The following is a 15,795-nucleotide window of genomic DNA, read 5'->3' on the forward strand; positions in this document are numbered from 1 at the left end:
GGTCCTATAAGAGCTCTTTGTCACTTCCCATGAGCCGGGTTGGGACAAAAACTCACACTCATAGTGTGTGTGTGTGTGTGTGTGTGTGTGGCAGGCTTACAAGGATGGAAAAAAACAACATTTGAGAGTGTGCTGACCCTGATGCTAGAGGGGGTATGCAGCTGGAGGTTAAATGTTTGAAGGGGTACGGGACTATAAAAGTTTGGAAACCACTGATGTCATGAAAAGCCTTCCCAGAAGAGTGGAGGCTGTTATAGCTGCAAAAGGAGAACTAACTACATATTAATGCCCGTGATTTAGTAATGATATTCCACGAGAAAGTTTCCACATACTTTCGGTCATGTAGTGTATTTCTATTTTTTATTTTTTTACACCATAGTCAGAACAAGCTAGAATACAGATCTACTGTAAAATAAAGGCCATGCACCAAACAATGCACACATCCAGAGTGACGCTATGGAAATGGCAATTCCAGAAGTTCCCAAACTTCATCACTGTTCTGCTCTCTCTTTTCTGCTGCTCGTCTTTGACTAATATTAGTTTGAAAATATATTTGATGACAAAAGATGCCATATGCATATTTCTTTAAAACAGTACACTTCCTCAAATCCTAGGTTTTAGAGGGTGACTTTCTCTTTAAAAAGTACAGTACCTCGTTGACCAAATCGGAGAGTTGTATGTATGAGCGCATATGAATAAGATGTGTAAGTGCGGATACTTTTCTGACCAATCACACTATTAGCTGGGATTACTGACAAGATGTTCACCCAATCGAAGTGGATATTTTTCAGTTAATGGGCTTATCTGGCAGAGTTTGGGATAATGGATCACACAGCTGTTTTTCTCGATTTCAGGGTTATGACAGAATAGAAGGGAGTGGGCGTATTCCTTGAATTGCATTTCGAAAAAGCTACGGACTGTTTAACGAAAAGATAATCCTTGTCGTTATTTCTCTGGAACAAATCTGGATGCGCCACTTGTTATGCTTACGACCAATAGGATTTAACTAAATAGTTTACGTTTAAACTTTAACACTAAGGTAGCTGGCTGCAGTTCATACATACAGTTTATGGTCTGGTCTTGTTTATTAGCCGACGCTCTCAGAAGTTCAACGAATGCCATGCGGATTCCCATCGAAAAGTATTGTTTTACAGAGGGAAATCAGAGAGTGGCGCCTCTGACACTGGAAGTAAAGTATCTCTCTGTGTAATACTTATATGGTATTTTTCATTTCAATCTACTTCATGGAGGAATGTGCATGCTCTGTTCCATAATCAATTGATGTGTGGACCTCCGGGGGCTGGCAGAGAACCTGGATGACTGGAGAGTTGGCACTACGCTGAGCCTCGCAGTACAGTAAACCCAGACTCATGCTTTTCTTTATAGACTTTCACCTGAACAACGTTTTGGATGCATATTTCAACAATGTTGCGACTGGCCTGTAAACAAATAAAGCGGGCGTGCGGTAGGCCCAATTTATGTTTCCGAAGACTCAAGAAGTCCTGGATACATTGAATACGATTTTTGTCAAAGGAATAACCAGCGCCAGGTGCATGTTCACAAAATAACTGTTCCGGCACCCGAATTGTTGCACTCTTTTGTTTCAAGTTTGTTATAGTAGGCCTAGATGGAGTTTTGGCTGACTCATTTTAGTCTTGCCATTTTATTATTTTTAGGCTTAATTACTATCAGCAAAATAATACATATTTTAAATTTGTGACTCGGTGTTAAAATGGTTGAAAATCGGTGTTCCGTTCAAAGGGAAGGGGTCTACCACTGGTTCTCAATATTGAACTCGGCCCAGAGAGCTGAGTTCCTTTGTGGGCTTTTGGACCTCTGTGTTCCAATCGAACTCCGCTTCCTCGGGTCATGCTTGGAAGACTTAGCCCGCAAGGACTATCACTCCCTCAGGGACGCCGAGATCAAAGCCAACAACCCTGCTGACCTCTCGAACCTTACCAACATCACCGACGACGTCGTGAGGAGCAAGCTGCTCATCTCCCTCGCACTTCTCAACTCGGACAACCGAGATGCGGCGGGTGTTCTCTTCCGAACGCTCACGCACATCGACAGCGTCATCAACAACTATGGCCTGCAGCTCAACGATGGACGAACGGGGGAGCAGTTCCTTCTCCTCTTCACCATGGCATCCAATCATCCGGCGTTCAGCTTTCACCAGAAACAGGTGCTAAGACAGGAGCTGACCCAGATCCAAGAGATCCTGCAGGTCACCTGTGGAGAGCAGCAGCCCGGGACTGGCGCGCTGGCCACCCTGTCTCCCGCCACGAGCATCCCTACCTACATCACTGCGCCCACCCTCAACTCCAGTCAGACTGGGTGTCCATGTTGTCATAAGGTAGGTCATATATTGTCCCCGTTGTCACTTGATGGCTATATATATATATATGAATGGTCGTGTGCCACTTCCAAGTTTGAGCAGCCATCCAGAACACAAAGTTGTAGGATACCTAACAAGCAAAAGAGTTAGTGAGTGCCAGTGCTCCCAACACGGTCCAGGTTCTGGTATAGTGGTCTACACTCCACTGGTTCTGGTAGTGATGTTGTACAAGGACCTTCACATCCTTGACAAATGCATCTTGTGGGACAGCTCTGTACCCTCTTTGGTATGAGAAGATCATATGAAGGAAAATGTATTGTGGTTACACTGTAGGCCTACATGATTTATAACAGATTAATAATAGAGTGTTGTTACACGGTATGAACACTGTAGTACGCCTGCTCCTTTTACTTGTGTGGGTTTTTCCAAAAGTATGGGAGGGGGTGATAACGTTATATTGCTTCCCCCGTTTCCAGGTCAGGCTGAGACAAACTCTAAGGAAAGTGACCTGAAAGGAATTAATTTAACTAAACAAACATGTTTTTCACTGGTCCCCAAGGGGCATGTTTGTCGGTTGTCCCCGACCATTGGTGGTCCCCCTGAGTCCTGAACATTCACTTCACAATGTCTGCCTGTAGATTCAGCATGACTTTTACTTCTCTGGAGAACCGGATGTCAACACGGCAATGTGGGAATAGGAAACCACGTCTTCCTCGTTAACAAAATATACAGCTTTCTTTGGTTTTTAAAATGGATTGCAAAACGTTAGGAATGATGTTATGACAGTTTAAGGGGCTTTTGACGAACAGGAATATTATAATTGACAAAAAAACAACCTCAAGATACATCTGAAAGTGAGTGCGCGTGCGTGTGTGTTTGACAGAGAAAGAGAGTCCAGAACACTTAAAAGGACAAATATAATGTTACAAATGAAACATTTACCGTAAAACCATCAGTTGGATTTGAACACATTGGAACACAGGTTTAGGATCACTATGAAGGCCTGTTTGTCATTGGTTTAAATCAGAGACACACAGCAGACAAACACAGGGCCGTTCAAACTCGTGGCTGAGAGGAAAGTACCCTGCCTGCTCAAAGGAAAGTGTTTGGTTGTATTAGTGTTGTTTTGGTCTTGGCCTCCGTTAAGTGCAGGCCAGCACATTTCTCGACACTGAAATCAACCCTGTGTGAGAGAGACTCAAGCTCCGGTGAATCACCAGGAAGCTCTCTCTGACTGTTCGAAGAAGAAGCCTTTAACGGTCACCCTAACCCAACCAGACATGAAATATAAACCACACTCACATATTAATTATTCATTGAATTATAAACTCATGGTGATGGGTGATGAGAAGAAAGTCAATGAAAAAACTCACACATTTGTTATTAGATAATGTTCTACTTTATTTGGGGTTTAAGCCTTCAGGAAAACATGCAGGAGGAACTCCTTAGCGGGGTTTCAGGGCGTTATCTGCCACTGTCATGCCCGTTTCAGTTCTAAACCCTAGCTCAACCAGCTAGCATCTCTCCTAACAGCAGGATTTCCCCTTTTCCTCAAGAAAAATAGAAGATTTGGCAGGAGTCGATGCGGATGTGGCAGTAGCACACTGTAAAGCATACTTAATTGGCTTCAGAGCTTGTCTGTGTGTGTTTAGGTTTCTGCTTGGGTGAGCATGTGTGCTGCATGACCTCTGCTGTTAAACACATCAGCCTCACCACCGAGAGTGCTTCAAAAAGGAAAGAAAGACACAACACATTCGGTTTGGAATCAAGCCATTCCCATGACCAATCAGTTTGAACTGCACAACTCTAGAAAATAGATTTTACCTGTCAATTATTACTGAAGCATTAAGATTACTGGGCATATACAAGTAACGACGATCAGGATAAATTGTCCTTAAATAACATAAGAGTAGACCACCTAACAACAGTCCTTTTCAAACGGCTCACCTTTCCAGGAAGCTGGTTAGTTGTACAGACAAGTGTTTAGAGTAGCAGTGGCTATTACTCTCTCCTACCTGACTTCTTGACAACTTTTCAAGGTACCTAATCACAGAGCAAGCAGGACAAGACACCTGCAGGCCTGCTTAGTGTGTCAGTGCCCACTGTCAATGGTCATAACGTGTAACTCTTAAGACAATATAGGCTACTGTGAAAGAGCTCTAACATTTTGTGAAAGACCAGCCGTCATATTTGTGGGAACCTTTAACTAATGACAGCTTTCCATCTCTTAAAGGGGCACTTCATCACATTTTAACCTCATATTCAGTATCTCCAGCACCATGCCATTTTCTATGTGAAAACAGTGATTTTCTATGTTCTGTAGTTAAAAAGATAAAAAGTCCTGAGAAAATGGCACCCTATGCGGTCAACAGACGTCATTTTCAAATGATTTCAGTGATTTTGAAAAATGTATGTGTGACCCTGTCTCTTACCTCTTTGAGTTATGGTAGAATGTGTGCGACAGTCTGAAAAGGCTGTCCAGGTGCTGAAAAATTACAGATCCGTAAACTTCTAACTACTTCTGACCATGATATTAACCTCTGACTACTTGACCTGAGCTTTGACCCCTGTTTCACAGACACTGCACCAAGAGGACGGGGCAGAGCGAGTGGACGAGGGGATTGGTCCAGAACCCATGCCTCACATGACATCTCTCTCATGCAAGGAGCTGCCAGTCAAGGTGCATGTTGGGAAACAGAGCAAAGGTGAGACACAGAACTTTGCTCTGACATACTTATACGGTACACAGAAATCTGTCACACTTATAAACCCTGTCTGTGTACGACACAGGACAGGACATCCCAGTGACTATAAGGGTCAAGGTTCTCTCCAACAACATCACACACTAGTATGGGAATCTTGAGTTCAAACGTAATACTTTGTCAGTCATTCGGTACGTGTCTTTAGAATAAGCAGTTCAGTTTGTGCCAGACACTCACACATGCACCCAGAACAAGAAACCACACGCTGAAGCACTGAAATCGACAAACCAGACTCATTGAGGAATGTGGAGGCATGCTTGCGGTACTGCCCTCCCCCTATCAGAATGGGAAGGGAGAAAGATGGTCATATATCTAGTTCTCAATCTGAGGGTGCAACTTGGTGCAGTGAAGGCCATCAGTGTTATGTTTTACACATTGCTACGATGCTCCGGTCCGGATGGAGCAGCTGCTGCAGGAATCTGCCATCATCCTCTGTTTCACACTTCTCATTCTGTCATTTTTCAACCACTCCTTTACACTGTACATACTGTACCTCTCACACACTACTGAACACTTCTACTGCTATGTGGAATGATGTTTACAACCTTTACTCTACTAGAGTATCACTTTAGTATTAAGGTATTTGTTATGAGAGGGAATACTACAGTATATATGCTATTCAATCAGAGTGTAGCAGGCTGTTGTCTACTTCTCCTTAGTACAATCTTTTGAAATATTTGCTGTGAGGCTATAAACCGACCGGAATATACACTTGAACGCGTGCACACCCACGAAGAAACAAACTCACAAAGAGCCATGCTTGTTTGGATTTGGATGATACTGTTGCATTGAGTTATTTGAAGGTCCCGGAAACTACAGCTATAAATATTGTATGTTTCTTAGTTGTCTGCTTTCTTTTCTATCTCTTTTTTCTTGTTGGCTGGACCAACACACAGATGTTGAATCCAAGAGTGGTCACATGTTATGTAATTCACGAGCCACGTTTTTCTTCTCCAGTTTTGGAAAGTTTAGCCTGGAGGTGGGACGGAGTGGAGGGAAAATGGGAAATGATGACCTCAGCAATGTGTCTTTCTCCAAAGTTCTCAAAATAGGCAGTAGATGGTAGTACAGTAGAAGTTCTAAATTCTAGATTCCTCTTCTTCTTTGATTCACTGCACTTGTAGGTAGAAGTGACAGATCACTGTAACAATTTCATATTTTGAACACAACTATATGCACAGACACACACTGTGTCAGTGTGCAGGATTGTCTTTTATCTGAACGTAGTGTAAATATTAAGGGGGTTGATAGTTTTTTGAAGTGTGCTAGTGGGTTAAAGAGTTGATAGTTAGAGGAGCATGTTAAGCTGGGGTCTAATATTGCTTTGAAAGGAGCAGGTCTCTCGGTTACTCAGTAGGATTGGCCCTTTCGTTTTCTGGTAACCCAATGCTGAGTTAGCTACACTACCTCATGGCCAGGGCTGCATGCCTGTCATCAGCAGCACAAAGCAGGACAAGCATACCTCCAAGCACACGCACACACGCACACATGCAGACACACAGTGGCAAGAGTACACTTGTTATTCAAACATGCAGATAGTGAGTGACTATTATTTTGTAATGCAATCTTGGTTTTGCCTTCATTCATAAAACACAACACGAAAGATGCTGATAATGCACAAAAGAGGATATCTACTTTTGTGTGTCTTTGTGTGACGGTGTATTTTCACAGGGTGCAATATGTAACCAGATCTGTTAGAATGGCAGAATGCCCTGGATTAACGAGTCTGGCACCAGGCATGTGGAGCCTCCAGCAGCTGCTGCCTGCTGGGCACGGGGCAGGGCAGGGTACTGAGGGAGAGGCAAGGTGGTAGAGGGCAGTGGGCTGGGTACCTGAGCACTGTGGGCAGTGGGCTGGGTGGCTGGACAGGGGGCTGGGCTGGGTGGATGGACAGTGGGCTGGGTGGATGGGCAGTGGGCTGGGCAGTGGGCTGGGTGGATGAGCAGTGGGCTGGGTGGATGGACAGTGGGCTGGGTGGCTGGGCAGTGGGCTGGGTTGATGGACAGTGGCTGGGTGGATGGACAGTGGGCTGGGTTGATGGACAGTGGGCTGGGTGGCTGGACAGTGGGCTGGGTGGATGGGCAGTGGGCTGGGTGGATGGACAGTGGGCTGGGTGGCTGGACAGTGGGCTGGGTGGATGGACAGTGGGCTGGGTTGATGGACAGTGGGCTGGGTGGCTGGACAGTGGGCTGGGTGGCTGGACAGTGGTCTGGGTTGATGGACAGTGGGCTGGGTAGCTGGACAGTGGGCTGGGTGGCTGGACAGTGGGCTGGGTGGATGGACAGTGGGCTGGGTTGATGGACAGTGGGCTGGGTGGCTGGACAGTGGGCTGGGTGGATGGGCAGTGGGCTGGGTGGCTGGACAGTGGTCTGGGTGGATGGACAGTGGGCTGGGTAGCTGGACAGTGGGCTGGGTGGCTGGACAGTGGGCTGGGTGGATGGACAGTGGGCTGGGTTGATGGACAGTGGGCTGGGTGGCTGGACAGTGGGCTGGGTGGATGGGCAGTGGGCTGGGTGGATGGACAGTGGGCTGGGTGGCTGGACAGTGGGCTGGGTGGCTGGACAGTGGGCTGGGTGGTTGTACAGTGGGCTAGGTGGCTGGGCAGTGTGCTGGGTGGATAGGCACTGTGGACAGTGGGCTGGGTGGCTGGACAGTGGGCTGGGTGGCTGGACAGTGGGCTGGGTTGATGGACAGTGGGCTGGGTAGCTGGACAGTGGGCTGGGTGGCTGGACAGTGGGCTGGGTGGATGGACAGTGGGCTGGGTTGATGGACAGTGGGCTGGGTAGCTGGACAGTGGGCTGGGTGGCTGGACAGTGGGCTGGGTTGCTGGACAGTGGGCTGGGTGCTGGACAGTGGGCTGGGTGGCAGTGGGCTGGGTGGATGGACAGTGGGCTGGGTTGATGCTGGAGCAGTGGGCTGGGTGGCTGGACAGTGGGCTGGGTGGCTGGACAGTGGGCTGGGTGGCTGGACAGTGGGCTGGGTGGCTGGACAGTGGGCTGGGTGGCTGGGCAGTGGGCTGGGTGGATGGGCGCTGTGGGCAGTGGGCTGGGTGGATGGACAGTGGGCTGGGTGGCTGGGCAGTGGGCTGGGTGGATGGACAGTGGGCTGGGTGGTTGGACAGTGGGCTAGGTAGCTGGGCAGTGTGCTGGGTGGATGGACAGTGGGCTGGGTGGCTGGGCAGTGGGCTGGTTGGATGGGCACTGTGGGCAGTGGGCTTGGATGGCTGGGCAGTGGGCTTGGTGGATCAGCAGGGGGCTGGGCAGGGGGTTGAGTGGCTGCCCTTACAACAACAACAACAACAAACATTTTCACATGTGTAATAGCTGTTTTCACATGTTGAGCTGAAGTTTCACATGAAACCATATTTTCAAATGTATTAAATTAGAGTTCACATGTTAACACCACCTCTTCGCATGTGAAAAAGAAAAACATGTTTACACCTCATATGTGAAATGTGCAGTTTTACATGTGAAAAAGAAAAACATGTTTACACCTCATATGTGAAATGTGCAGTTTTACATGTGAAAAAGAAAAACATGTTTACACCTCATATGTGAAATGTGCAGTTTTACATGTGAAAAATAAAAACATGTTTACACCTCATATGTGAAATGTGCAGTTTTACATGTGAAAAACTTTCTCATGTGAAAATCTTACTTTCACATGTGGAATAGCATTTTCACATGTAAAAAACAATCACATGATTTTCATATAAGCCCTTGGGCTTCCAACCACACCTACACCCATCTGTATTGTTGTCTATCACATGTTTTCTTTGGTGAAAATAAATAAAACTAAAACATGTAAGAAAATTAAACGGGCAAAAATCTCACTTTCACGTGTGGAATTGCATTTTCACATGTGGTGGTGAAAGTGTTTTTCTCCTCACGTCAAAATGTGGTGTTAACATGTTGCTGTAGCAATGTTTCACACATAAAATTGCAAATTATGTAATGCCATTCTGTAAAAAGTTAACTTAGCCTACCTGACTATATTAATTAATGTGTGTTAAAAATAATGATTTTTTATTTCTGAGTCATCCATACTGAGTGTAACTGCTGCCTCTCTTCTTCATACGTTGGTCAATGACGGTCGGAGGTTCATCACCAAGTATATTTTCTGTTCGATAAGTAGCTGTTGTCTTGCTAGGGCATACTTAATAATGCTGTTTTTTTGCTCAGTTCTTGTGGACTAAAATACATTTCATTATCAAGGGCAACTTACATTATCATACTGGTCTCCCATGGGAATCAAACCCACAACCCTGGCCTTGCAAGAGCCTTGCTTTACCAACTGAGCCACACAGGACTTCACCTCTTCCAAGCAATCAGTGCTGGGAGGTGTGTCTTTCACCTCTGCAGGGAAATTAATGCAAGTACTTCAGTCTCCCCTCTTTTTTCAGTGGTGGCAGTATTGTGAAGCGGTAATGTTGTCTCTGAAACAAAGACACTCTTCTGAGTTGTTCTGTTGAGTTGTCCGAGGAGGGAAAGAGAGGAAGGCTCCACACCACTCTCACTTGAGTATCTTACCTAGTTATTTTCTGATGATCTCATTTTGCTATTTTGTAGCTTTGGCACAGTGTCTTCGAAAGTATTAACACCCCTTCAGAGTTTTCCACATTTTGTTGCCTTACAACCTGAATTTAAAATTGATTATATTTCGATTTTTTTGTCACTGTCCTACACACAATACCCCATAATGTCAAAGTGGAATTATGTTTTTCGAAATGTTTACAAATTAATAAAAAATGAAAACATTAAATGTCTTGAGCCAAGTATTCAAGTCCTTTTTTATGGCAAGCCTAAATACATTCAGGAGTTTACATATGCTTACAAAGTCACATAATATAAGTTGCCTCAACTCACACCTTGTGCAATAATAGTGTTGAACATGAAAGGGATTTTCAATTTCTGCTTTTTATTTTTTTACCAATCTACGACTGAGGGACCTTACAGATAATTATATGTGTGGGGTACAGAGATTAGGTAGTCATTAAAAAAATCATGAATTTCAAACACAGATTCAACCACAGAGACCAGGGAGGTTTTCCAATGCCTCTCAAAGAAATGGCACCTATTGGTAGATGGGTGAAAATAAAAAAGTAGACATTGAAAATCCCTTTGAGCATGTTCAAGTTATTAATTACACTTTGGATGGTGTATCAATACACCCAGTCACTACAAAGATACATCCAAACTAGTGATGCACGATATATCGGTATCGGAATCGAACGTTATTAGCTAAAAATGCCAACATCGGCATCAGACCGATGTCTAGTTTAACGCCGATGTGCAAAACCGATGTCAAAGCTGACGTGCATACCTATATAACGTAGGTAGATGACGTGCATACCTATATAGCGTAGGTAGATGACGTGCATACCTATATAACGTAGGTAGATGGCGTGCATACCTATATAACGTAGGTAGATGACGTGCATACCTATATAACGTAGGTAGATGACGTGCATATCTATATAACGTAGGTAGATGACGTGCATACCTATATAACGTAGGTAGATGACGTGCATACCTATATAACGTAGGTAGATGACGTGCATACCTATATAACGTAGGTAGATGACGTGCATACCTATATAACGTAGGTAGATGACGTGCATACCTATATAACGTAGGTAGATGACGTGCATACCTATATAACGTAGGTAGATGACGTGCATACCTATATAACGTAGGTAGATGACGTGCATACCTATATAACGTAGGTAGATGATGTAATGACGCCACAAAAAATACAGCGCTACAACAGAACAAAAGCAGAAAAATACTAAGAGCACACTTCCAACAACTAAACAAGTTCAAGTCGAGCAGTCATTTTAAAGAGTAAGAACATTTCAGCGAGACAACTCAAGGGCAAAATCCATTAACGCCAAGATAATGGAATTCATTGCCCTTGACAATCAACTGTTCTCTGTCGTGGATGATCGAGCACTTCGAGCCCCGGTACACACTACCAAGTAGGCGCTATTTTTCAGATGTTGCCCTACCGGAGTTACATAGTATTGTTGAAACGCCGTGCCAGGCGGTGAACCAGCCCGATAGGATGCTCTCAATTATGAGGGTCTTAGGGGCCAAGCCGAATTTCTTCAGCCTCCTGAGGTTGAATAAGCACTGTTGCGCCTTCTTCACAACCCTGTCTGTGTGGGTGGACCATTTCAAATGGTCAGTGATGTGTACTCCAAGGAACTTTAAGCTTTCCACCTTCTCCACTGCGGTCCCGCCCATGTGGATAGAGGCGTGCTCCCTCAGCTGTCTCCTGAAGTCCACGATCAGCTCCTTCGTTTTATTGATGTTGAGGGAGATGTTATTTTCCTGGCACCACTCCACCAGGGCCCACACCTCCTCCCTCTAGGCTGTCTAGTCATTGTTGGTAATCAGGCATATTACTGTTGTGTCGTCTGCAAACTTGATGATTGAGTTGGAGGCGTGCGTGGCCACGCAGTCATGGTGAACAGGGAGTACAGAAGGGGGCTGAGCACACACCCTTGTGGGGCCCCTGTGTTGAGGATCAACGAAGTGGAGGTGTTGTTGACTACCTTCACCATCTGGGGCGGCCCGTCAGGAAGTCCAGGACCCAGTTGCACAGGGCGGGGTTCAGACTCAGGGCCACGTGCTTAATGATGGAATGTAAATACAGTATTTACTTTCAGAGGTGAATGTATCAAACCAGTTGCTGTGATAAAAAATGTTTTGTTTTTGTGCACTATCCTCAAACAATAGCATGGTATTTTTCACTGTAAATTGGACACTGCAGTAATATTAACAATAATTTAATCTTTAAATTTTATAATTTAAACCGTCCCGTTTTAGGGACACCGATCCCGTAGAGGTCTTAATAAGCTTAAATGTCTTACTCACGTCAGCCACGGAGAATGAGAGCCCACTGTCCTTAGGAGCGGGCTATGTCGGTGGCACTGTGCTATCCTCAAAGAGGGCGAAGAACGTGTTCAGCTTGTCCAGGAGCAAGACCTCGGAACATATTCCAGTCTTGAAGCATGGAATCCGATTGGTCAGACCAGCGTTGAAAACACCATAGCACGGGTACTTCCTGTTTGAGTTTCTGCCTATAGGAAGGGAGGAGCAAAATGGAGTTGTGATCTGATTTGCCAAAGGGAGAGCGGGGGAGGGCCTTGTAGGCATCTCGGAAGGGAATGTAGCTGTGGTCAAGCATTTTTCCAGAGCGAGTACTACAGTCAATGTGTTGACAGAACTTCGGTAGTGTTTTCCTCAAATAGACTTTGTTAAAATCCCCAGGTACAATAAATGCGGCCTCGGGATATGTGGTTTCCAGTTTGCACAAAGTCCAGTGGAATATACACGGCTGTGACTATAACCGAAGAGAATTCTCTTGGGAGGTAATATGGTCAGCATTTTATCGTGAGGTATTCTAGGTCGGATGAACAAAAGGACTTGAGTTTTATGTACGTTATCACAATCACACCATGAATAGTTCATCATAAAACATATACCACCTCCTTTCTTCTTCCCAGAGAGTTCTTTATTCCTGTCTGTATAGTGTTTTACTTTTCATATATGTTTTACAAATACATTTTTTAAAGTGTTTTGTGTAGATCCTTGACAAAAAATATGCCAATTAAATCCATTGTAATCCCACTTTGTAGCACAACAATATGTGGAAAAGTCAACGGTTGTGAATGCTTTCTGAAGGCACTGTATGTGTGTGTTTTCTACCCCAGTTCAAATCAAATCAAATTTTATTTGTCACATACACATGGTTAGCAGATGTTAATGCGAGTGTAGCGAAATGCTTGTGCTTCTAGTTCCGACAATGCAGTAATAACCAACAAGTAATCTGACTAACAATTCCAAAACTACTGTCTTATACACAGTGTAAGGGGATAAAGAATATGTACATAAAGATATATGAATGAGTGATGGTACAGAGCGGCATAGTCAAGATACAGTAGATGGTATCAAGTATAGTATATACATATGAGATAAGTATGTAAACAAAGTGGCATAGTTAAAGTGGCTAGTGATACATGTATTACATAAAGATGCAGTAGATGATATAGAGTACAGTATATACGTATACATATGAGATGAATAATGTAGGGTATGTAAACATTATATTAGGTAGCATTGTTTAAAGTGGCTAGTGATATATTTTACATAATTTCCCATCAATTCCCATTATTAAAGTGGCTGGAGTTGAGTCAGTGTGTTGGCAGCAGCCACTCAATGTTAGTGGTGGCTGTTTAACAGTCTGATGGCCTTGAGATAGAAGCTGTTTTTCAGTCTCTCGGTCCCAGCTTTGATGCACCTATACTGACCTCGCCTTTTGGATGATAGCGGGGTGAACAGGCAGTGGCTCGGGTGGTTGTTGTCCTTGATGATCTTTATGGCCTTCCTGTAACATCGGGTGGTGTAGGTGTCCTGGAGGGCAGGTAGTTTGCCCCCGGGGATGCGTTGTGCACACCTCCTTACCCTCTGGAGAGCCTTACGGTTGTGGGCGGAGCAGTTGCCATACCAGGCGGTGATACAGCCCACCAGGATGCTCTCGATTGTGCATCTGTAGAAGTTTGTGAGTGCTTTTGGTGACAAGCTGAATTTCTTCAGCCTCCTGAGGTTGAATAGGCGCTGCTGCACCTTCTTCACAATGCTGTCTGTGTGGGTGGACCAATTCAGTTTGTCTGTGATGTGTATGCCGAGGAACTTCAAACTTGCTACCCTCTCCACTACTGTTCCATCAATGTGGATAGGGGGTGTTCCCTCTGCTGTTTCCTGAAGTCCACAATCATCTCCTTAGTTTTGTTGACGTTGAGTGTGAGGTTATTTTCCTGACACCACACTCCGTGGGCCCTCACCTCCTCCCTGTAGGCCGCCTCGTCGTTGTTGGTAATCAAGCCTACCACTGTTGTGTCGTCCGCAAACTTGATGATTGAGTTGGAGGCGTGCGTGGCCACGCAGTTGTGGGTGAACAGGGAGTACAGGAGAGGGCTCAGAACGCACCCTTGTGGGGCCCCAGTGTTGAGGATCAGCGGGGTGGAGATGTTGTTGCCTACCTTCACCACCTGGGGGGGCCCGTCAGGAAGTCCAGTACCCAGTTGCACAGGGCGGGGTCGAGACCCAGGGTCTCGAGCTTGATGACGAGCTTGGAGGGTACTATGGTGTTAAATGCCGAGCTGTAGTCGATGAACAGCATTCTCACATAGGTATTCCTCTTTTTCCAGATGGGGTAGTGCAATGTGCAGTGTGGCTGAGATTGCATCGTCTGTGGACCTATTTGGGCGGTAAGCAAATTGGAGTGGGTCTAGGGTGTCAGGTAGGGTGGAGGTGATATGGTCCTTGACTAGTCTCTCAAAGCACTTCATGATGACGGAAGTGAGTGCTACGGGGGCGGTAGTCGTTTAGCTCAGTTACCGTAGCTTTCTTGGGAACAGGAACAATGGTGGCCCTCTTGAAGCATGTGGGAACAGCAGACTGGGATAGGGATTGATTGAATATGTCCGCAAACACACCAGCCAGCTGGTCTGCGCATGCTCTGAGGGCGCGGCTGGGGATGCCGTCTGGGCCTGCAGCCTTGCGAGGGTTAACACGTTTAAATGTTTTACTCACCTCGGCTGCAGTGAAGGAGAGGCCGCATGTTTTGGTTGCAGGCCGCGTCAGTGGCACTGTATTGTCCTCAAAGCGGGCAAAAAAGTTATTTAGTCTGCCTGGGAGCAAGACATCCTGGTCCGTGACTGGGCTGGTTTTCTTTTGTAATCCGTGATTGACTGTAGACCCTGCCACATACCTCTTGTGTCTGAGCCGTTGAATTGAGATTCTACTTTGTCTCTATACAGACGCTTAGCTTGCTTGATTGCCTTGCGGAGGGAATAGCTACACTGTTTGTATTCGGTCATGTTTCCGGTCACCTTGCCCTGATTAAAAGCAGTGGTTCGCGCTTTCAGTTTCACGCGAATGCTGCCATCAATCCACGGTTTCTGGTTAGGGAATGTTTTAATCGTTGCTATGGGAACGACATCTTCAACGCACGTTCTAATGAACTCGCACACTGAATCAGCGTATTCGTCAATGTTGTTGTCTGACGCAATACAAAAACATATCCCAGTCCACGTGATGGAAGCAGTCTTGGAGTGTGGAATCAGATTGGTCGGACCAGCGTTGAACAGACCTCAGCGTGGGAGCTTCTTGTTTTAGTTTCTGTAGGCAGGGATCAACAAAATGGAGTCGTGGTCAGCTTTTCTGAAAGGAGGGCGGGGCAGGGCCTTATATGCGTCGCGGAAGTTAGAATAGCAGTGATCCAAGGTTTTGCCAGCCCTGGTTGCGCAATCGATATGCTGATGCAATTTAGGGAGTCTTGTTTTCAGATTAGCCTTGTTAAAATCACCAGCTACAATGAAAGCAGCCTCAGGATGTATGGATTCCAGTTTGCAAAGAGTCAAATAGAGTTTGTTCAGAGCCATCGATGTGTCTGCTTGAGGGGGAATATATACGGCTGTGATTATAATCGAAGAGAATTCCCTTGGTAGATAATACGGTCGACATTTGATTGTGAGGAATTCTAAATCAGGTGAACAGAAGGATTTGAGTTCCTGTATGTTTCTTTCATCACCACATGTCTCGTTAGTCATAAGGCATACGTCCCCGCCCCTCTTCTTACCAGAAAGATGTTTGTTTCTGTCGGCGCGATGCGTGGAGAAACCAGCTG

General features: G+C 45.5%; 1 protein-coding gene across 1 annotated transcript in view; it reads left to right on the forward strand.

Annotated features, from left to right (window-relative positions):
- The first annotated feature begins 839 nt into the window (after window positions 1–839).
- Window positions 840–15,795, forward strand: part of LOC124043468 (zinc finger CCHC domain-containing protein 14-like) — a 37,496-nt gene continuing 22,540 nt past the window's right edge. The window contains exons 1-2 of the mRNA XM_046362126.1: window positions 840–2,356; window positions 4,917–5,043. Of these exons, the coding sequence (XP_046218082.1) occupies window positions 1,733–2,356; window positions 4,917–5,043 (751 nt within the window). The 5' untranslated portion in view covers window positions 840–1,732. The remainder of the gene's footprint in view (window positions 2,357–4,916; window positions 5,044–15,795) is intronic.

This window comes from Oncorhynchus gorbuscha, linkage group LG01, assembly GCF_021184085.1.
Source record: "Oncorhynchus gorbuscha isolate QuinsamMale2020 ecotype Even-year linkage group LG01, OgorEven_v1.0, whole genome shotgun sequence".
Classification (NCBI taxonomy): Eukaryota; Metazoa; Chordata; class Actinopteri; order Salmoniformes; family Salmonidae; genus Oncorhynchus; species Oncorhynchus gorbuscha.